The following is a 17,909-nucleotide window of genomic DNA, read 5'->3' as shown; positions in this document are numbered from 1 at the left end:
TCAATGTCCTGCCAGCACTCTTTGTACTCTTGCTAGGCAGACCATAAATTTGGACAGCAAGGATGGTCAGTCTCACTATTTAAAGGCACTTTTCCCCCAAAGATGCATCATGAGTACTTGCCTGTTGTAGTTTGAAAGTGGCAAACTGTGGTGTGCTGTCTTCTGGTAACCCTTTAATCTCCCTTCTTGCTGCTTGAATGTCTCCTAAGCGGTGACATTGACAGTAACTGGCATGCTAGGCATATCCTGCTGCTGGGCTCCAACTGTTGCAGTCACAAGTGACCTGATACAGTGAGAACATTCCAGGTGAAGCAAAGATACTAGACATTCTGCTTTTTTCCTCAAGTTAAAGGAGAAAATGTTATTACAGAAGGCCTAGAGATAGTAGGAATTGCCGATGCTGGGAAATCTGAGATTACATGGTGTGAAGCTGGATGAACACAGCAGGCCAAGCAGTATCAAAGGAGCAGGAAGGCTTGATGTTTCAGGTCAGGACCCTTCTTCAAAAAAACAAATTTGAAGAAGGGTCCTGACCCGAAATGTCAAGCTTCCCTGCTCCTCTGATGCGGCTTGGGGAGCTGTCTTCATTCAGCTTCACACCATGTTATTACAGAAGGCCTACATGCTTCCTGTGCTCCGGCCTGTTCTGGCCTACTGTAACAGCAGCTGTTGAGCCTACTCCTCCAGTTGCTTCAAAAGAGAAATTAGTAAAACATCAGTTTTGCTGCAATGAGCAGCTGACAGAAAATGAGTGGAAGTTGAAAATAAAAGTATTTTGCTAAACAATTATCTCTGTCATGGAAGTCCATAAACTGCTAAATGTTAAAATTGGTCTCAGCCGGATGTAAAGAGTAAAATGAAACCCAGCATTTTGATTTGGAAATGACACATGCTCATGAATTCCTGAGATGTGCTGTGTGTCAGTACTCTTCCTGACAAACAATGAATCATAGAATTACTCTCATCAGCTGGTCTTTCTTTTGAACTGTTCCCTTATGGACTAGAAAATGACTGTGACAAATGATTGTGGCTTGTGTCTCTGAATCCTGATTATCCAATAAGCAAAAAGGGATATGGCATCAATTTGATTCATGTGTAGGATTCAAGATGTACCCTCTTACCACGTTCCTTTGAGAAGGTGTTCCCAATGGAATCCAAGAGCAGTTTTTTTTTGTTCCATTGTGGTAATCATGAAGTCAGTATATTTCAATCAATGGATTTCCTTGAATGTTCTCACTCACTGTTTCTTTGGCACAGCATAGTTACCTAACAAAGATTTAGAAATATAAACTAAGTTGCTAGAAAAGCTCAGCTGGTCTGGCATCATCTGTGAAGGAAAAGCAGAGTTAACGTTTCGCGTCTGGTGACACTTCCACAGGACTGATGGTGGCTGGGAAAGTGTCAGCTTATATGCAGAAAAAAGGGGAGGGTTTTGGGGTATGGGGTAAACGATAAGATAGAGAAGAGCAGTTGGGCAGACAAAGAGTTGATAATGATCATGCTGGGAGGGTGAATAGTTGTTAATGGGGACTGGTAGTCACTAACAACAGGTAGTGGTATCTCTGACTCTTCCCTTCCCTTCCCTGACATTTCTGTTTCAATTTCTGGGGATACTAATATCCATTACAAACCCAGTGACTCCCACAGCTACCTGGACTATACATCCTCACACCCTGCTTCCTGTAAAGGCTCCATCCCATTCTCTCAGTTCCTCCGTCTTTGTCATATATGTTAAGATGAGGCCAACTTCGACAAGGGAGCCCCCAAAATGTTCCCCTTCTTCTTCAACCGAGGATTCCCCAGCTCCATTGTTGAGAGGGGCTTCAACCATGATTCATCTCCCCCACTTCTGCCCTCACCCCTTCCCTTCCCTAGGGTTCCCCTTGTCCTTACCTAAAATCCGATCAGAATCCACATCCAGACGATCATCAAGGTGCCATTCCCGCCACCTGTCGTAAGATGCCACCATCAGACACATATTCCCCTCCCCACCCTTGTCCGCCTTTCGCAAGGACCATTCCCTCTGGGACACCCTGGTCCACACTTCCTTCACCCACAACATCCCTCTACAGCCCTACGGCAGCTTCCCCTGAAACTGGCGAAGGTACAACACCTGCCCATTTGCCTCCTCCGTCCCAGTATCCAAGGGCCCAAACATGCCTTCCGGGTGAAGCAACACTTCACCTGCACTTCCCAGAATCTAGTCCACTGCATTCGCTGCTCACAACGTGGTCTCCGCTACATTGGTGAAATGAAGCATAGATTGGGTGACCGCTTCGCCAAACATGTATGTTCTGCTCGCAAAAAAGACCCTGATCTACCTGTTGCCTGCCACTTTAACGCACCAGACTGTTCCCTGATCAACATCTCTGTCTCTGGCATGCTGCAGTGTTCCAGTGAAGATCAATGCAAGCTGTAAGAACACCACTTCATTTTCCACTTGTGGGCCCTGCAGCCCTCCGGCCTGAATATCGAGTTCAATAATTTTAGGATATAAACTCTCCCATATCCCAGCCACCCACACCACACACCACCCCACCTTGTTACCACATTGCTTCCAATTACATGCTACTAGTTATTAGTCACTAACAGTCCCCATTAACAACTATTCACCCTCCCAGCCTGATCATTATCAACTCTTTGTCTGTCCAACTGCTCTTCTCTCTCTTTAGGCTCTATCCTATCATGTACTCCCTACCCCATCTCCCTCCCCTTTTTTCAGCATATAAACTGAAGTTTTCCCAGCTACCATCAGTTCTGAGGAAAGGTCACTGGATCTGAAACATTAACTCTGTTTTCTCCTCCACAGATGCTGCCAGACCTGCCTAGCTTTTCCAGCAACTTTGTTTTTGTTCCTGATTCACAGCATCTGCAATTCTTTTGGTTTTTATTAAAGACTTAGAAATGTTCTCCTTTCAGGATACAAATCCCAACGGCAAGTGATGAAGATGGTGTAGCAGAGTCAACTTCAATTAATTGGTGACTTAATTCTGAGCGTACCAATTAAAATGACTGCACATTCACTACTGGTTCTGTGCTGTTTTCCAGACCAGCAGTAGCACAACAGTTATAATAGATTTCAGCTTCTGAGTTACAGGGAAACAAGGAACATTGGGACATACTGTTGCATTTTGTAAGGTCTCTCTTGTGTTATTCGTATGATGACATCAGATAAGAATCAGAATTTAACCATTACTTGTCACAACGTGCCAATATTTATTACCATGGTTCATATTTGCATAATTGCCCATTGAACAAATACGCAAAAAATGAAAGGTCCAATCTAAATCTTACCATTAGTATTTGTGGGTTTGTCATCTTGATTAACACTCAGGTATATTGCAAATAGAATGCTGCATTGTTGGAGGCACTGTCCTTTGACTGAGGAATCAACCCAAGGATTCTGTGGACTGACTCTTTGGTTCAGATCATGCAGCACATCTCAGGGAACTACATGGTAAAAGATCAGAGAGCTCCTCTTGGCTTGATTTATTGCATCAACATAGAGTTATATAGCAAAGAAACAAATCCTTCAGTCCAACTCATGACACATGTCATGACACAACTCTGGAGAAACAATGAGTTGAACGCCGGCCTCTTGGCTGAGACCTGGGGACACTACTGCTGCACTAAAAAGCCCGAAATTCCCTGGTAGCCTGGCTAACAGTCAACGCCATAAAAATGACACAGCTGAACTGATCGTTTATCTTGTGGTTGTGTAGGGGATGCTGCAGTGGCAGAATGACTCTGCTTGCTTAGCAACTGTGACTACATTTCAAGAGCACTTCATTTTGTGAAGCATTTGATATATTTTGACACAATCAAGTGCTATTCAGGATTTTAAAAATGAGTCATTGCCTTCAGGAGAAGTAGAGAAGATCTCTAAGAAAAATTGAAACATAAGAATCCTTAATTACCTCAAGCAAAACAATGTCCTCATTTTGTTTGCTAATTAGACATTTTAGACAAATTCTATAAAAAGAATCCTTTCACATATAATGCAAATGATTTGGATTCAGTACAATGAGTATTTTGATGTAGAAACACCTGTGAATTTAATGCATATGCCATTATTGATATGTAAAGAGCTCAGCTTTTGTGGTCAACAAAGAGCCCCATGAGTCAATGTTCCTTCAAATCTTTTTCTTGTCCTGATAATTTAGTGCAGTGTGTAGCCATTTTACACTTTTTACACAACAAGGCTTATGCGGTAACTTAAAAGGATGAAATTGTGCATGGCTATTGCAGGGAGTTAATTTATATTCTCTTCATTAATTTTAAGAAGTTGCTGCATTTGCACTCAATACAACTTAAGCTCTTCACAGAAAAATAAGGGAAAGACAGTTGAAGCAGATTCAGAGTAGGAACAGACGAGCTACATAGAGCACCCTTGGTACATGCAAATAACTCTCAGACTTCAATATGCAGAATCCAAGAGGGCACAGTGACACAGGGTTGAATCAATATAAACAGCACAATCCATGGAGTTGGCAGGGCAGAAGACTTCAAACTATTCACTAAGATAAATATTTGCATTGTAATGGGTTTTGAATTAGTATAGAAAGTGGAGTTAGGTAGATCACCCTTGATGGGACAGATTGGCAGAACAGGCTTGAAGGGTCAAATAGACTCCCATTACCTATAGTTCCTGTTCTGAGGAAGGGTCACTAGACCTGAAACGTTAACTCTGGTTCCTTTCCTTCACAGGTGTTGCCAGACCTGCTGAGCTTTTCCAGAAACTTTGTTTTTGTTCCTATTATTCTCACTGTTTTGTTTTTATGATAGATGTGAATGGTAACAGGAGCTTGGTAGATTTGGGATAAAGAACACACACACACACACACACACACACACACACACACACACACACACACACAAACACACACACACACACACACACACACACACACACACACACACACACACACACACACACACACACACACACAACCCTCATATATCTTATGGCTTTTAGCTTCCTTTCTCAGCAGACACTGACTTTGCCCTTACTTTGAGTGTACCAACCTCTGTAGCTTGTAGAGATAGTAGGAACTGCAGATGCCGGAGAATCTGAGATAACAAGGTGTAGAGCTGGACGAACACAGCAGGCCAAGCAGCATCATCGGAGCAGGAAAGCTTGATGTTTCGGGCCTAAACCCTTCTTCAGAAATGGTGGAGGGGAAGGGGGTTCTGAAATAAATAGGGAGGGGGGGAGGTGGATAGAAGATGGATAGAGGAGAAGATAGTTGGAGGGAAACTGACCAGACAAGAGACCGGATGGACCCAGTAAAGGTGATTGTAGGTGGGGAGGTAGGGAGGAGATAAGTCAGTCCAGGGAGGACGGACAGGTCAAGGGCGTGGGATGAGGTTAGTAGGTAGGAGATGGGGGTGGGGCTTGAGGTGGGGGGAGGGGATAGGTGGGAGGAAGGACAGGTTAGGGAGGTGGGGACGAGCTGCGCTGGTTTTGGGTTGGGGAAGGGGAGATGTTGAAGCTTGTGAAGTCCACATTGATACCATTGGGCTGCAGGGTTCCCAAGCGGAATATGAGTTGCTGTTCCTGCAACCTTCGGGTAACATCGTTGTGGCACCGCAGGAGGTCCAGGATGGACATGTCATCCATGGAATGGGAGGGGGAGTTGAAATGGCTTGCAGCTGGGAGATGCAGTTGTTTAGTGCGAACCGAGCGGAGGTGTTCTGCAAAGCAGTCCCCAAGCCTTCACTGGGTTTCCCCGATGTAGAGGAGGCAACAATGGGAACAGCAGATGCAGTATACTACATTGGCAGATGTGCAGATGAACATCTGCTTGATGTGGGAAGTCTTCTTTGGGCCTGGGATGGGGGTGAGGGAGGAGGTGTAGGGGCAGGTGTAGCACTTCCTGTGGTTGCAGGGGAAAGTGCCGGGTGTGGTGGGGCTGGAGGGGAGTGTGGAGCAGACAAGGTAGTCACAGAGAGAGTGATCCTTCCGGAAGGCAGATAAGGGTGGGGAGGGAAAAATGTCTTTGGTGGTGGAGTCGGATTGCAGATGGTGGAAGTGTCGGAGGATGATGTGTTGGATACGGAGGTTGGTGGGGTGGTATATAAACACGAGGGGGATTCTGTTTTGGTTTTTATTATGGGGACGGAGTGTGAGGGATGAGTTGCGGGAAATGCGGGAGACACGGTCGAGGGCGCTCTTGGCCACTGAGGGGGGGTAGTTGCGGTCCTTGAAAAAAGAGGACAGCTGAGATATACGGGAGTGGAATGCCTCATCCTGGGAGCAGATGCAGCGAAGGCGAAGGAATTGGGAATAGGGGATGGCATTTTTGCAGGAAGGTGGGTGGGAGGAGGAGTATTCCAGGTAGCCGTGGGAGTTGATGGGCTTGAAATGGATATCAGTTTCTCAGTGGTTACCGGAGATGGAGACTTGTTGCACAGGCACTACAGTGTTAACCTCTAGACGATCAGCCTCTGTGGCTTGCCTTTTAGCACACCAGGAGAAGCAGATAGTTTAGCACAACTGAACTGTCAAGGGGGTGGATGTGGCACTGTATAGCAATGTGTTATGTCAGTCTCACAGTCGCACCATGTGCAAGCAGCTCAAGTTGCAAACACACTGTATGGCCATATCTGAAAGCCAAAAAGGAACATTCCTCAGTGGGTCAAGGGAAGTTTTGTCAGTCATGGGGCACCATCCGGTCAGTCAATGACTTGTCCAGTTCCAGTCCAGTGAACTAGCCTTGGTCAGAATTCAGGGAACTGGGTCTTTGTAGTCCAGGGAGTCGGCCACAATAAGTCCTGAAGTTAAATTGCAACCAGTCCAGGGATTACAGGTACATCAGCCAGGGTGCTGTGGAGACATCAGTCAGGGACTCAGCCATTTTCACTTTATGCTGTCCTCAAAAGTTAGTCTAGGTTGTGGGGCATGGTCACTATTTAGATTTGGGCATTAATGGTCTGGAGGCATGGTCCATGGAGTCTTGGGGTAAGTGGGAAAATCAAGTGTGGTGAAGGGCTTCATTGGACTGGGTGTTGAGGAAATGAACAGAGTGAAAGAGACAATTCAGAATGGAAGGATGGGATCTCATAGAGCAAGGGTGAGACCTGTAACTCTTGGGTGAGGTGGTTTTCAGAAGTAACATCATTCTGGTGTCTACCAGAGGGGAGTGTGTGGCCATCAATGGTATGGCAATTTGCAAAACTGTGTCTCTGGGAATAAATTTAGAGATAGCTTTTAGATTAGGACTGAACAAAAATGAGGAGGAATCTATTGAGATTCTAGATCACTGCTAGCTGCTTATTTATTTTCTCCTTGACAAAAGAAGTGAAGCAGACCAGGCAATGCAATTCTCCACCATTACTGACTTCTACATTGACAGCACCCGTATCACTTTGAGAGCACCTAAATCACCAACCAGCACAGTTCATCAGCAGAAAAAGCTTCCATTCCATAAATGTTGAAATTATATTTCTGAGACACATTATCTAAGAACAAGGCATCATGGCAGAACCAAGGAAGACGAGAGCCAGAATTGAACTTTTTTCACTGAAGAGTATAAATAATGTATAGCATTTTTTAGACATGGGAATCATGTGAGAAGATTTATCACCAACTGAATGAGTCTTATTCAACCCATAACCAAAGACCAGCAATACCACTGGAGTCATGAACAGGCTGTAGCTTTTGAAAGGTTTACACTTAGGTTAAACTGAAAGAACTGCAGATGCTGTAAGTTGGGAACAAAAATAGAAGTTACTGGAAAAGCTCAACAGGTCTGGCAGCATCTATGATGAAAAAAATCAGAGTTAATGTTTCAGGTCCAGCGAGAGCTTTGGCAGTGGCTGAACACAGATGCACAGCCAGAGAGAAAGAAGCATTAACAGTTACACATCATGTGAAATATTCGCAGACTAACTCAACGAATGAAATTTCAGTTCTAGACAGGCCACAAGCTATTGCTAATATTCCTGCAATGAACAGAAATCTTAAAATGCCTTTACACATTCAAACATGTGGGTGTAGGTTGATGACATATGACTATGGATTAGTTTGGGTTCCAAGCAAGGCACACATAATGGTAGATAGATTCTTGAGACCAGCAGCGGATTGAGCAGAAAGGGATATGCCGTTGCAGTTGTACAGGGTATTTTGTTTGACTATACCTAGAATATTACATGCAGTTTTAGTCTCCTTTGCTGAGGAAGAATGCTCTTGCTCTTGAGGGAGTGCAGTGAAGGTTTACCAGGCTGATTCTGGGGATGACAGGTCTGGTGTATGAGGAGAGGTGAACTAGGTTGGGAATGTTTTTGCTAGAGATCAGACAAACGAGGGGAATCTCATAGAGGCTTACAAAATTCTAACTGGACTGATGAGGGTAGATGCAGGGAGGATGTTCCTGACAGTGGGTGTGTCCTAAACCAGGGTCCAGAGTATGCAGATTCAGGGTAGACCATTTAGGACAGCAATTAGGAGACAGTTCTTCACCCAAAGGGTAGTGAACCTGTGGAATTCATTCCACAGGAAGTGGTTGATACCAAAACATTGAATGTATTCAAGAGGCCACAAGAATAGTCCCTTTTCTGCGGCTACACTGGCACTATCCCCTACCTCTTCCTCCGTCACATCGATGGCTGCATTGGCGCCATCTCATGCTCCCATGAGGAGCATGAACAATTCATCCACTTCACCAACACCTTCCACCCCAACCTTAAGTTCACCTGGACCATCTCTGATACTTGTCTCTCCTTCCGGGACCTCTCTGTCTCCATCTCTGGTAACCACCTGGAAACTGAGATCTATTTCAAGATCACCGACTCCCACAGCTACCTAGAACACACCTGCTCTCACCCATCTTTCTGTAAGAATACTATCCCCCATTCCCAATTCCTTCCCCTCTGCCTCATCTGCTCCCAAGATGAGGCATTCCACTCCTGGACATCCCAGATTTCCTTGTTTTTCAGGGACCACAATTTCCCCTCCACAGTGGTCAAAAAGGCCCTCGATCACATCTCTTGCATTTCCTGCACCTCAGCCCTCACACCCACTCCCCGCAATAACAACAAGGACAGACCTCACCTTGTCCTCACATATCATCCCATCAACCTCTGGATTCAATGCATTATTCTCCATCACTTCCATGACCAGAAACCTGACCCCCCTACAGGATATATTTCCCTCCCCACCCCTATCTGCCTTCCATAGGGACCGCTCCCTCTGCGGCTCCCTCATGCACTCGACACTCGCCAGTAACCGCACCACACCCAGCACCTTTACCTGCAAATGCAGGAAGTGCTACACCTGCCCCTACACCTCCCCCTACTCACCCCCATCCCAGGCCCCAAGAAAACCTTCCACATGAAACAAATGTTCACCCACACATCTGCTAATGTGGTATGTTCTATCCCCTGTTCCCGAAGTGGCCTCCTCTACATCAGGGAAACCAAGCAGAGGCTTGGAAGCTGCTTTGTGGAACACCTACACACAGTTCGTGACAAACGACTGCACTTCCCTGTTGCAAACCACTTCAACTCCCCCTCCCACTCCTTGGATGATGTGTCCATCCTGGGCCTCTTTCAGTGCCACAATGATGCCACCCGAAAACTGGAGGAACAGCACCTCATATTCCACGTGGAAACCCCACAACCCATTGGTCTCAATGTGGACTTTACAAGCTTCAAAATCGCCAACCCCCCACCTCATCCCAAGATCAGCCCCCCATCCCTGCCTCCTTGACTAGTCCATCTTTTCTTCAACCTATCCGCTCCTCCCAGCTCACTGACCAACACCCACCACCACTTCCTACCTACATTCATCTCATCCCCACCTCCTTGACCTGTCCATCTTTTCTTCCACCTGTCCGCTCCTCCCAGCTCACTGACCAACACCCACCACGACTTTCTACATACACTCATCTTATCCCCACCTCCTTGACCTGTCCATCTTCCCTCCGACCTACCCAACCCTCCATCATCACGGACCAACCCCCAGCCCAACTTGCTACCTACATTCACCTTTACTAGCTTCACCCCTGCCTCCTCGACCTTGCCATCTTCCCTCCCACCTACCCACCCCTCCCTCCTCACTGGCCAACCCCCACCCCAACTCCCTACCTACACTCACCTGTACTAGCTTCATCCCTGCCTCCTTTACCTGTCCCTTCTTCTCTCCACCTATCTGCTTCACTGTCCACCTTCTATCATCACCTCCCCCTCTCTCTGAGCCCCCTTCCCCTCCCCCATTTCTGAAGAAGGGTCCCAACCCGAAACATCAGTTTTCTTGCTCCTCTGATGCTGCCTGGCCTGCTGTGTTCCTCCAGCTGCACACCTTATCTCAGACTCCAGCATCGGCAGTTCTCATTATCTCCATTAGATATAGCACTTGGTGTGAAAGGGATCAAAGGTTATGGGGAGAAAGCAAGATTAGGCTATTGAGGTGGATGATCAGTCATGATCACGAAGAATGGCGGAGCAGACTCGAAGGTCCGAATAGCCTCCTCCTGCTTATATCTTCCATGTCACTATGTTTTTTCTTGTTGAAGAAATCGAGTTGTATTCTTTCGCAATTCTTTGCGAATGAGTGAAAGCTCAAATATTTGTGCCGCTGTAAAATCTGACAGAGTGCAAAAGGTCAGGCAACTGTATGAAAAGTTTGTTGAAATATAGCTCAGCTAATCCAGTGCTGAAAAGTTATTATGACCAGAAACAATACTTGACAATAGTGAATGAACCACTGGTGTATGACTGTAAAATCATCATCACAAAATTGATATGAAGAGTAATCCTACAGAAATGTCACGGGGTCATCCAAATATCACAAAGTGCAGAGCAAGACAGCAACAATCAGTTGGTGATGAAAGGCCTACAGGCTCACATTTCATCATGTCAATTGTGTGCCATATACATTTAAATGCATATATACATACAGAGCCAATGATTTAATCGAGATTTCTGGAAAGGCAATGGAAAAGGCTCAGAACAGGTTTGTTTGTGTTTAAAGTCCGATGCATTTTGTTGACTATCAATCAAAATGGAATTAAATGGCAGGACCTCATTCAGCTATAGCAGACTCAGTCATCACAGCATTGAAACAAATTTTTGCAATATATGCTTTCCATGAAGATTTAGAATCAGACAACAGATCTTCATTCATGAACAAGGATCCCAGGGAGTCCTATTTAGAGGGAGGCATTAACCAAGTGACAAGTTCTCCACTCAAACAGAGTTGCATAAAAAAGTCAAGGCTGTGAAGTTGAAACAGTACAAAGAGCTCCAGGTCCATTCCCAAGAGCTGCGCTTTTACACACTGCCAATTCTGCTATTTTCTTGAACAAGAAGCTGTTTCTTTTGATAGAGAGGTTTCAGTAAATAGGCCTCAATTATAACTAAGCTTGGCACAATTCAACAGCATACATTAAATTATTATGCAGTTTTTAAAAATTCGATTGCAGCAGAGAATGCTTGTTTCTCTTTTTAAAACTGATTAATGCTGTTTATTCCTGTTGATTTAGTGGGATTATTTTGATTTAAACAGTACATTTTGCTCATAGAATCAGTGAGAATAGTTTGGAGCAGTTTTTGACCTAGGCTGTGTGTGGTAGCTAACCTTTAACCCAGTGTACCACAATTGTTAACGTAAGGTTGGAAGCAAGTGTCCATTTTTGCAATGCCAATATGGGAGTGGCACAAATCACCCAGCTTTGTGCCCACGTTCACCTCAAAGTGTCTCTCATTATTAATGCCAATTGCTGACTTATTTCAATCCACCTTTCACAGATGACAGGGCTTGATAAATCTTGCTCCCACTTTTCTTGGGGAAAGAAAATACTGGAAAGGTTAGTTAAAGATGATTTGTTTGACCACAGACTTTTTACAGGATGATGCTAATGGTGACATTTCCTTTCATTTGCTTGGGAGCTGCTGCATTTGTACAATATGCATTTCATGAACAAATGAGTAAGGCACTGGAAAAGTCACTTACTTTTTCATGAGTCATTTATTCTTCTGTGTATTAAACAGCAGCTACACAAGTACAGTTATTGTACTGCATTTATTACTCTGGTGATTTCATCATGTGAGCCACTTGTAAAACTGTGAAAGATAAAGTCTAATCAAATTTGTGATTATCAAGCTGAAATCTGTCTATAATATTTAACCAGTTGTACACACTCTTTCAAGTTATTGTAATTCGATATCAGTCAGATGAACATTTCCAGTTTTGATTAGCTAAGATTCTATGCAGTATACATAGGCAATGATTAATAAGAAGCTGTTGGTCACTGTATTTATTCATCAAAAGCCGTTGCAGCATGGGATGGAAGTAAATGTTGAATGTATGACCTTGAATTTGTTACTACTATTAGATTTATCACTGGATTTTGCCTGGGAGCCTGTTTGAATGCACAGCAGCAGCCCTGACAGAAAATGTCAAAGTTCCCATGGTGTTACAGAAGTAAGTTTGTGGATGGAGGCGGGCGGGGTGAAAGTTCTTACCATTTGTATCCAAGCAGCATTCAGCTGGATAAGGACCATAGAGAGTGTGAAGCAGTAATTCCATGCGCTACATAAACGAGAAAAATGCTTCTTAACGCTCTTCTTCTGTTCATTTAATGTAGCAAAGTTGATTTTCCTGGTATTGTTATACAATAATCATGGATGTACTTTGAATCTACATTCTAATGTCATATTGTCACAGCGAGATTTTAATCATTTATAAACTACCTCGTGTAGGCAGAAGGGTGCTTTATTGCATCTTTAAAGTCACCAAAAGCTGCGTAAGATATGAGGGTAAATTACAACCCCTTTTACAGCATGTTATTTATACATCCGAAAACTAAACAAAGAAACAATTGAAGGATGAGTGGTATAGAATTAATCTATTTTCTTAAAAAGTTGACTAATTGAGAAACAAAATACCTGGTGTGGAATAGCCAAGCTTTTTACTTGGGCACACGTGCAATTTTTATATGAAATGTTCTCATTAATTTGCATATACTTTAAGTTGTTGATTCTGACAATCTTAGTGTTTTGATTTGAGATTTACCCACCAATGAGGCAATGACAGTAAGATCAGCTCATTTCAAACCTTCAGATCACAAAGCGGGAACAGAACAGTAAGTTAAAAACCTCAATGCAAGTAGGACCAAGTTAATTCAGCTTTAAGCACTTGTTTGCGGGAGCCTATGGGTTTTGCTTTCGATATCCCTGACCTTGACTAAAGCAGTACAGTTTAAAAAAGTGCAAGAGGGGTTTCACATCAAACTATTTTAAATCCACGTTTGAACAGTTAATGGAATAAGTCCAAATGTGTCAGTCCAAATTTGTTCCAGAAGCACTCTTACCTTTAAACGAGATTTGTCCTTTCTTTGTACAATAATTGCAAATGTTTCATGTGGTTGAGCTTGTCCACTGTGCCTCTTCTAAATTTCAACTGCTCTATCACAACACACAATCAATCAATTAATTAATTAAGTCTCTCTGATAGAGTACCAGTTTTATTGGGCAAATTCACAGATCAAATTATGGAATGAATATCCATCTTCAGTGGAGGTTTCAAACTGTTGGACTGGCTGTCTGTTACACATGCCAGTCAATTTTTGTGAGAAAGGATAAGCTAGTAATGTACAAAGTGAGTGGCCAATTGGAAACTGCCAGTTTTGAGCTCTTAACAATTTTGAACAATATATATGCCTGTAAAAGAATTGCCACAATCAATTCAGGTAGTTTTAAAAGTAATCAAGATATTGCCTGTACCACGCTACGTGCATGTACAAATCTCAAAATAGAATTAATAGTGAATCTTCTGGCCAGTAAATACAGTGAAACGTATGATGCAAGTCAAGGTTTCACTCTCAGAAAAATGCTGAATTATCATACAAAGACATTTTTTTCAAACATTGACACTACTGCAATAGGCTAATGAACATATTATTGTAAGACAGTGATTTGAGGTTTCAAAGAGAAATTGACAGAAACACAGAATGTGATCCTCAAGACACAAGTTAAAATAAGTTAAAAGATTGTGAAACCTCAGAAAATTACTGAAATTGATTTATGAAGCTATCAACTATTGGCTACCTAATAAAAATAAATTTAACTTTTTATTCACTGTTAGTGGCACTGATTATGGTGGAATTGGGAAGAAATCTAATATCAAATTGTCTTGAAATCAAGTTATAACGTAAACACTTCAGTCCCAGTAAAACTGAATCATTTATAATCACTGGAGATTTTTCACAGTAATTTGAATGATGCAGTTTTTTATAAGGTTGGAAGTGCTGTACCATGTCAGTCACATAGTATTGTTTTTTTATTAATCTAATCAGTGTCTTCTCAAACTAATAGGTCTGCAGGTTGATTGGATTTTAATTGTTATGAGTTAATTTTTTAGGGTGCAAAGTGATTATAAATTCCTGGATTAAACTTATTTATTTTGAATTTTTAAATAAAATGTGTCATCTGGAGTGTGATGGAATACATGCTGGGTATAAAATATTAATCACTTTCCTGTGGCATTCACATAGTAAATCAGAGAACATACCAAAACTGCATAAATGATGCATTGGAGAAAGGTGATTGGCTACACTCCGCAGTGGCTAATTCTCTATGATTTTCGATTACCATCGTCTCTTTGAAAGCCCAGCAAGTGTACTTAACATTCTAAAGCACAACCTAATTTCTTTGTTGCTCCAATCAATCAAGATATCATCCTCTTCATCAAGCCACCCTTGCTTCCAGCCACAAATACATTATGTAGCACTTCGTGACATGTAATGCTAATCGAGCTGAACCGGGAACTCAGAGATTGTAAATTCAAAATCCATTCTAGAATCTCTTCCCATTATGGTAAGCTGTGAAATTTAATTAAATGTGGTAAATCATTATTAAAGTTTCCACATTATCAAAAAAAAGTGTCACTATTGTCCTTCAGAAATAGGAACCTTTCATACTTTCCTTAACCAACATGGATGAGGCTCCATTCTGATTGGTTATTAATGTTCCCTAAGTTCATTTAGCAAGCCTATCAGTGGAAAATAATCATAACAGTAGTAGAAGGAAGAATTAGCCATAATCCAGACAATGGACCTAAAAAAATGTGAGCAATCCCAGTCCCTTTATAAAATCCTTCTCACTAACATGTTGGGATTACTGTTCATGTTGGTTGAGCTGTCCAACAAACTATTCTATCAACAGACTGACAGTGTCATATTTAGCAGCTAACATTTCAGATTTCTCTACCAGTATACATATTCTGTCCTACCGGCAGAATGGACCCAACAGAAGTGAATAGATTTAGACCAAGGGTCCTCAATAATGTCACAAGATTCTGTTAAGTATAAGTTTCAGATTAACTAACTACTGCTGTGTCTCCACTGCAAAATGTTTCAATCTCTTTTCTAACATCCTCATTGTGGGTCTGCTAACTCACAATCGTGCATCATGTTGTGAATGATACTGGAGACTTGTATTCATTCCATCTTTAAATAAAGAAATACAGGCATGATGGATTGTTTCGTCATGAAAGAATTATGAGTACAGTCAATATAATGATCATGGCTGTACTGTATTTCTGCATCTAGATATCACTTCAACATTTTGTGATGGTCTCCAATAAAAAAATGCATCATTCAAATTACTGTGAAAAATCTCCAGTGATTATAAATGATTCAGTCTTACTGGGATGAAAGTGTTTAGGTCATAACTTGAGTCCATGTAAAATTCCTCCATCTCTTCAGAAACCATCACAGAGCTGTGTCCTCTCTGGATGGTATTTCTGTTCCACCTGATAAGCTATAAAAGTTGCATTGCTTGGCATACATCATGTCAGTCATTTGCTTTATGCAAAATTAAATGCAAATTAGGTTATCCACCAACAAGCAACTGCAGAGGCTTGGAAGCCTAATGCATGGAAGCTTCCTGCCAAAAACCGAATTATAGGAACAGCTATTGCATTCTTTGAAGTTCCATAAATGTCACCCCACATCAGACAACATGGCTATGGTCATTACCTTTGTAGTCTAGTAGATGAGGTGAAAAACAGCTTTGACATGTTAAAGGTTTAATGACACGGTCTTCAAAGGTGAATCCTTGGGTACACGTAACAACAATGAACAGGTGAAACCCATGGATCTTTCAAGACATGTATGCGAGATGGTAGAAGAGAGCAGGTACGAGGAGAATAAAGAAGGGCATTTGACTGCATGATGGAGTGGTCAAGAAGTAATTGCAGGGGGAAGACAAGGGCACTCAGACCGGCAATGAGTGGGAGAACAGATGGAAGAATAGGCAGAAATTAGAGTGAGTGAGAAAGAATTTGAATTTTTTGCCTATTTCAACATGTTTTAAATGTTTAATTTTCCATTAACATGCTGGGATATTTGTTGTTTAAACAATATCATCAGTTTGGATATTTCATATTTTCTATTTCAATTGGGGGGCTTCCCCAATCAGCTTGTGTGTGGAACGCCTGAAGGAAATTTTATCTCTGCTGAGAGTAAAGGGCTATTACTATTTTTTTTCCGTAAGCAGAAACTTCCCTTAAATCAGTGAAGTGATTTTGTTTCATACACGCAGGGTAATTTTATAAATGCTGAAATGACTAACTTGTATTTGGTTTGTCACCAAAGAGGAACACACAGTTACACTTCAGAAGATTAGCACATGATGTTTCATTGTGCCCTGTTTCTTAGAAAATAGCATATCCTCTCATATTAATTGAATAGACAGATTGCTAAGATATTTAAGAATGTAAATTGACTCTAAAAATCCACAGAAAACTGACTGATCTCGCACAATATTTCAACATTGGGAATGACTCTGCGCAAGTAACATTCTTAATGTTTATCAAACCCTGGTTTCATAACTGTTGTATTAGGTTAATTCTGTTATACAATGTTCAGATTCCCTTTGTGACACAATGAAAATGTCAAAATATTGCAATCTGACTGTATAACAGAATATTTGGCAGGACAAAACATTATTTTGAGACATCTTTGTTTGAATTCTTCACATCCTGTAATGAATGATGTAATTGAATAAAATAATATAGCAGCCAATGAAAATGCATTTTGTATGCAATATCTGAAACATTTCCAAAATGAGCTGAATTGAAATATTGAGAAATCCATTACTTTATTTAAAGCTGAGAATGAATACCTTAAAGCTGCTGTACTGGAAACTACGAGCTTCATGTCTCCATGAGGAGAAATTATTGAGTAAGTACCCTATTTTCAGATGACTACTTCACCCCACTTACAACTTTTTTAGTTTTACTTAGCATATCCACACAAGATCAGAGTAAAAATATAAGCTAATCATGAACAGTCTGCCTCTTTAAAGATATTAAATGGGAACAAAATGTAGACGTCAGTACTTTGATTCAAGGTACAAAGAGTTACTTGAATTGTCTTCATTTCTTTTCACCAAAAAGCGGTTTCCCACCCGAGCTGCTCCACTGACGTTAACTATGGCCAGTTGCCCAAGTGGGCCTGGATTAAGGGTTACCATAATGCCTGGAAATTATGTTGCTGGCTGGAAAATCTGACAGCACTAGAGCAACTTGGGGGTGGGGAAACTATTTGTGAATCTCCATTTCTAAGATGAACTTAGTGTTTAAAAAGTGTTACAAAATAACCTTCTGCAAAGAATATTACATAACAAGAGTTAATGCCTTGAACTATAAATATTTCCTTTAAATTTTTCCTTACCATTTATATGAAGTAATTTGAGAAATTTGCATGTAAGTGCATTTTCACTTGATATTTGAGACTATCTTTTGGGTGGTGCATGAGAATACAATTAAATTCAGCAAAGGAAAATGATGACCCTGCAGTCTATCTGACTTTTCCCAAAAACAAAACTTCAGTCTTTTTGCATAATCTGTCTTCATGTTTCCATGCACGCACACCCTCTGCATGGAAGAGTTATCCCTCAGGTTC

The 17,909-nt window shown here is 41.8% G+C and overlaps 1 protein-coding gene and 1 long non-coding RNA gene across 7 annotated transcripts in view; one reads left to right on the top strand and one right to left on the bottom strand.

The window, feature by feature from the left end:
- Window positions 1-127: 127 nt before the first annotated feature.
- Window positions 128-13,645, bottom strand: LOC125460599 (uncharacterized). Of its 2 annotated transcripts, XR_007249282.2 has the most exons (4): window positions 13,314-13,645; window positions 11,954-12,063; window positions 1,122-1,266; window positions 128-283 (listed from the first exon to the last, which is right to left on the bottom strand). It is a non-coding gene; the product is annotated as an uncharacterized LOC125460599 (long non-coding RNA). The 2 variants fall into 2 exon arrangements; XR_007249281.2 differs by lacking the exon at window positions 1,122-1,266.
- The window catches only part of card19 (caspase recruitment domain family, member 19), a 41,377-nt gene continuing 35,757 nt past the window's right edge, over window positions 12,290-17,909 (top strand). For 2 of the 5 annotated variants that reach the window (XM_048548230.2, XM_059649866.1), the window contains exon 1: window positions 17,120-17,186. In XM_048548230.2, the coding sequence (XP_048404187.2) occupies window positions 17,120-17,186 (67 nt within the window). Of the gene's footprint in view, window positions 12,425-17,119; window positions 17,187-17,909 lie in introns of those variants that run through there. The other 3 variants (XM_048548231.2, XM_048548234.2, XM_048548233.2) reach the window with 3 other exon arrangements.

The sequence above is a fragment of the Stegostoma tigrinum genome, chromosome 11 (assembly GCF_030684315.1).
Source record: "Stegostoma tigrinum isolate sSteTig4 chromosome 11, sSteTig4.hap1, whole genome shotgun sequence".
NCBI classification, from domain to species: Eukaryota; Metazoa; Chordata; class Chondrichthyes; order Orectolobiformes; family Stegostomatidae; genus Stegostoma; species Stegostoma tigrinum.
This window is presented reverse-complemented; position numbering and strand designations above follow the sequence as displayed.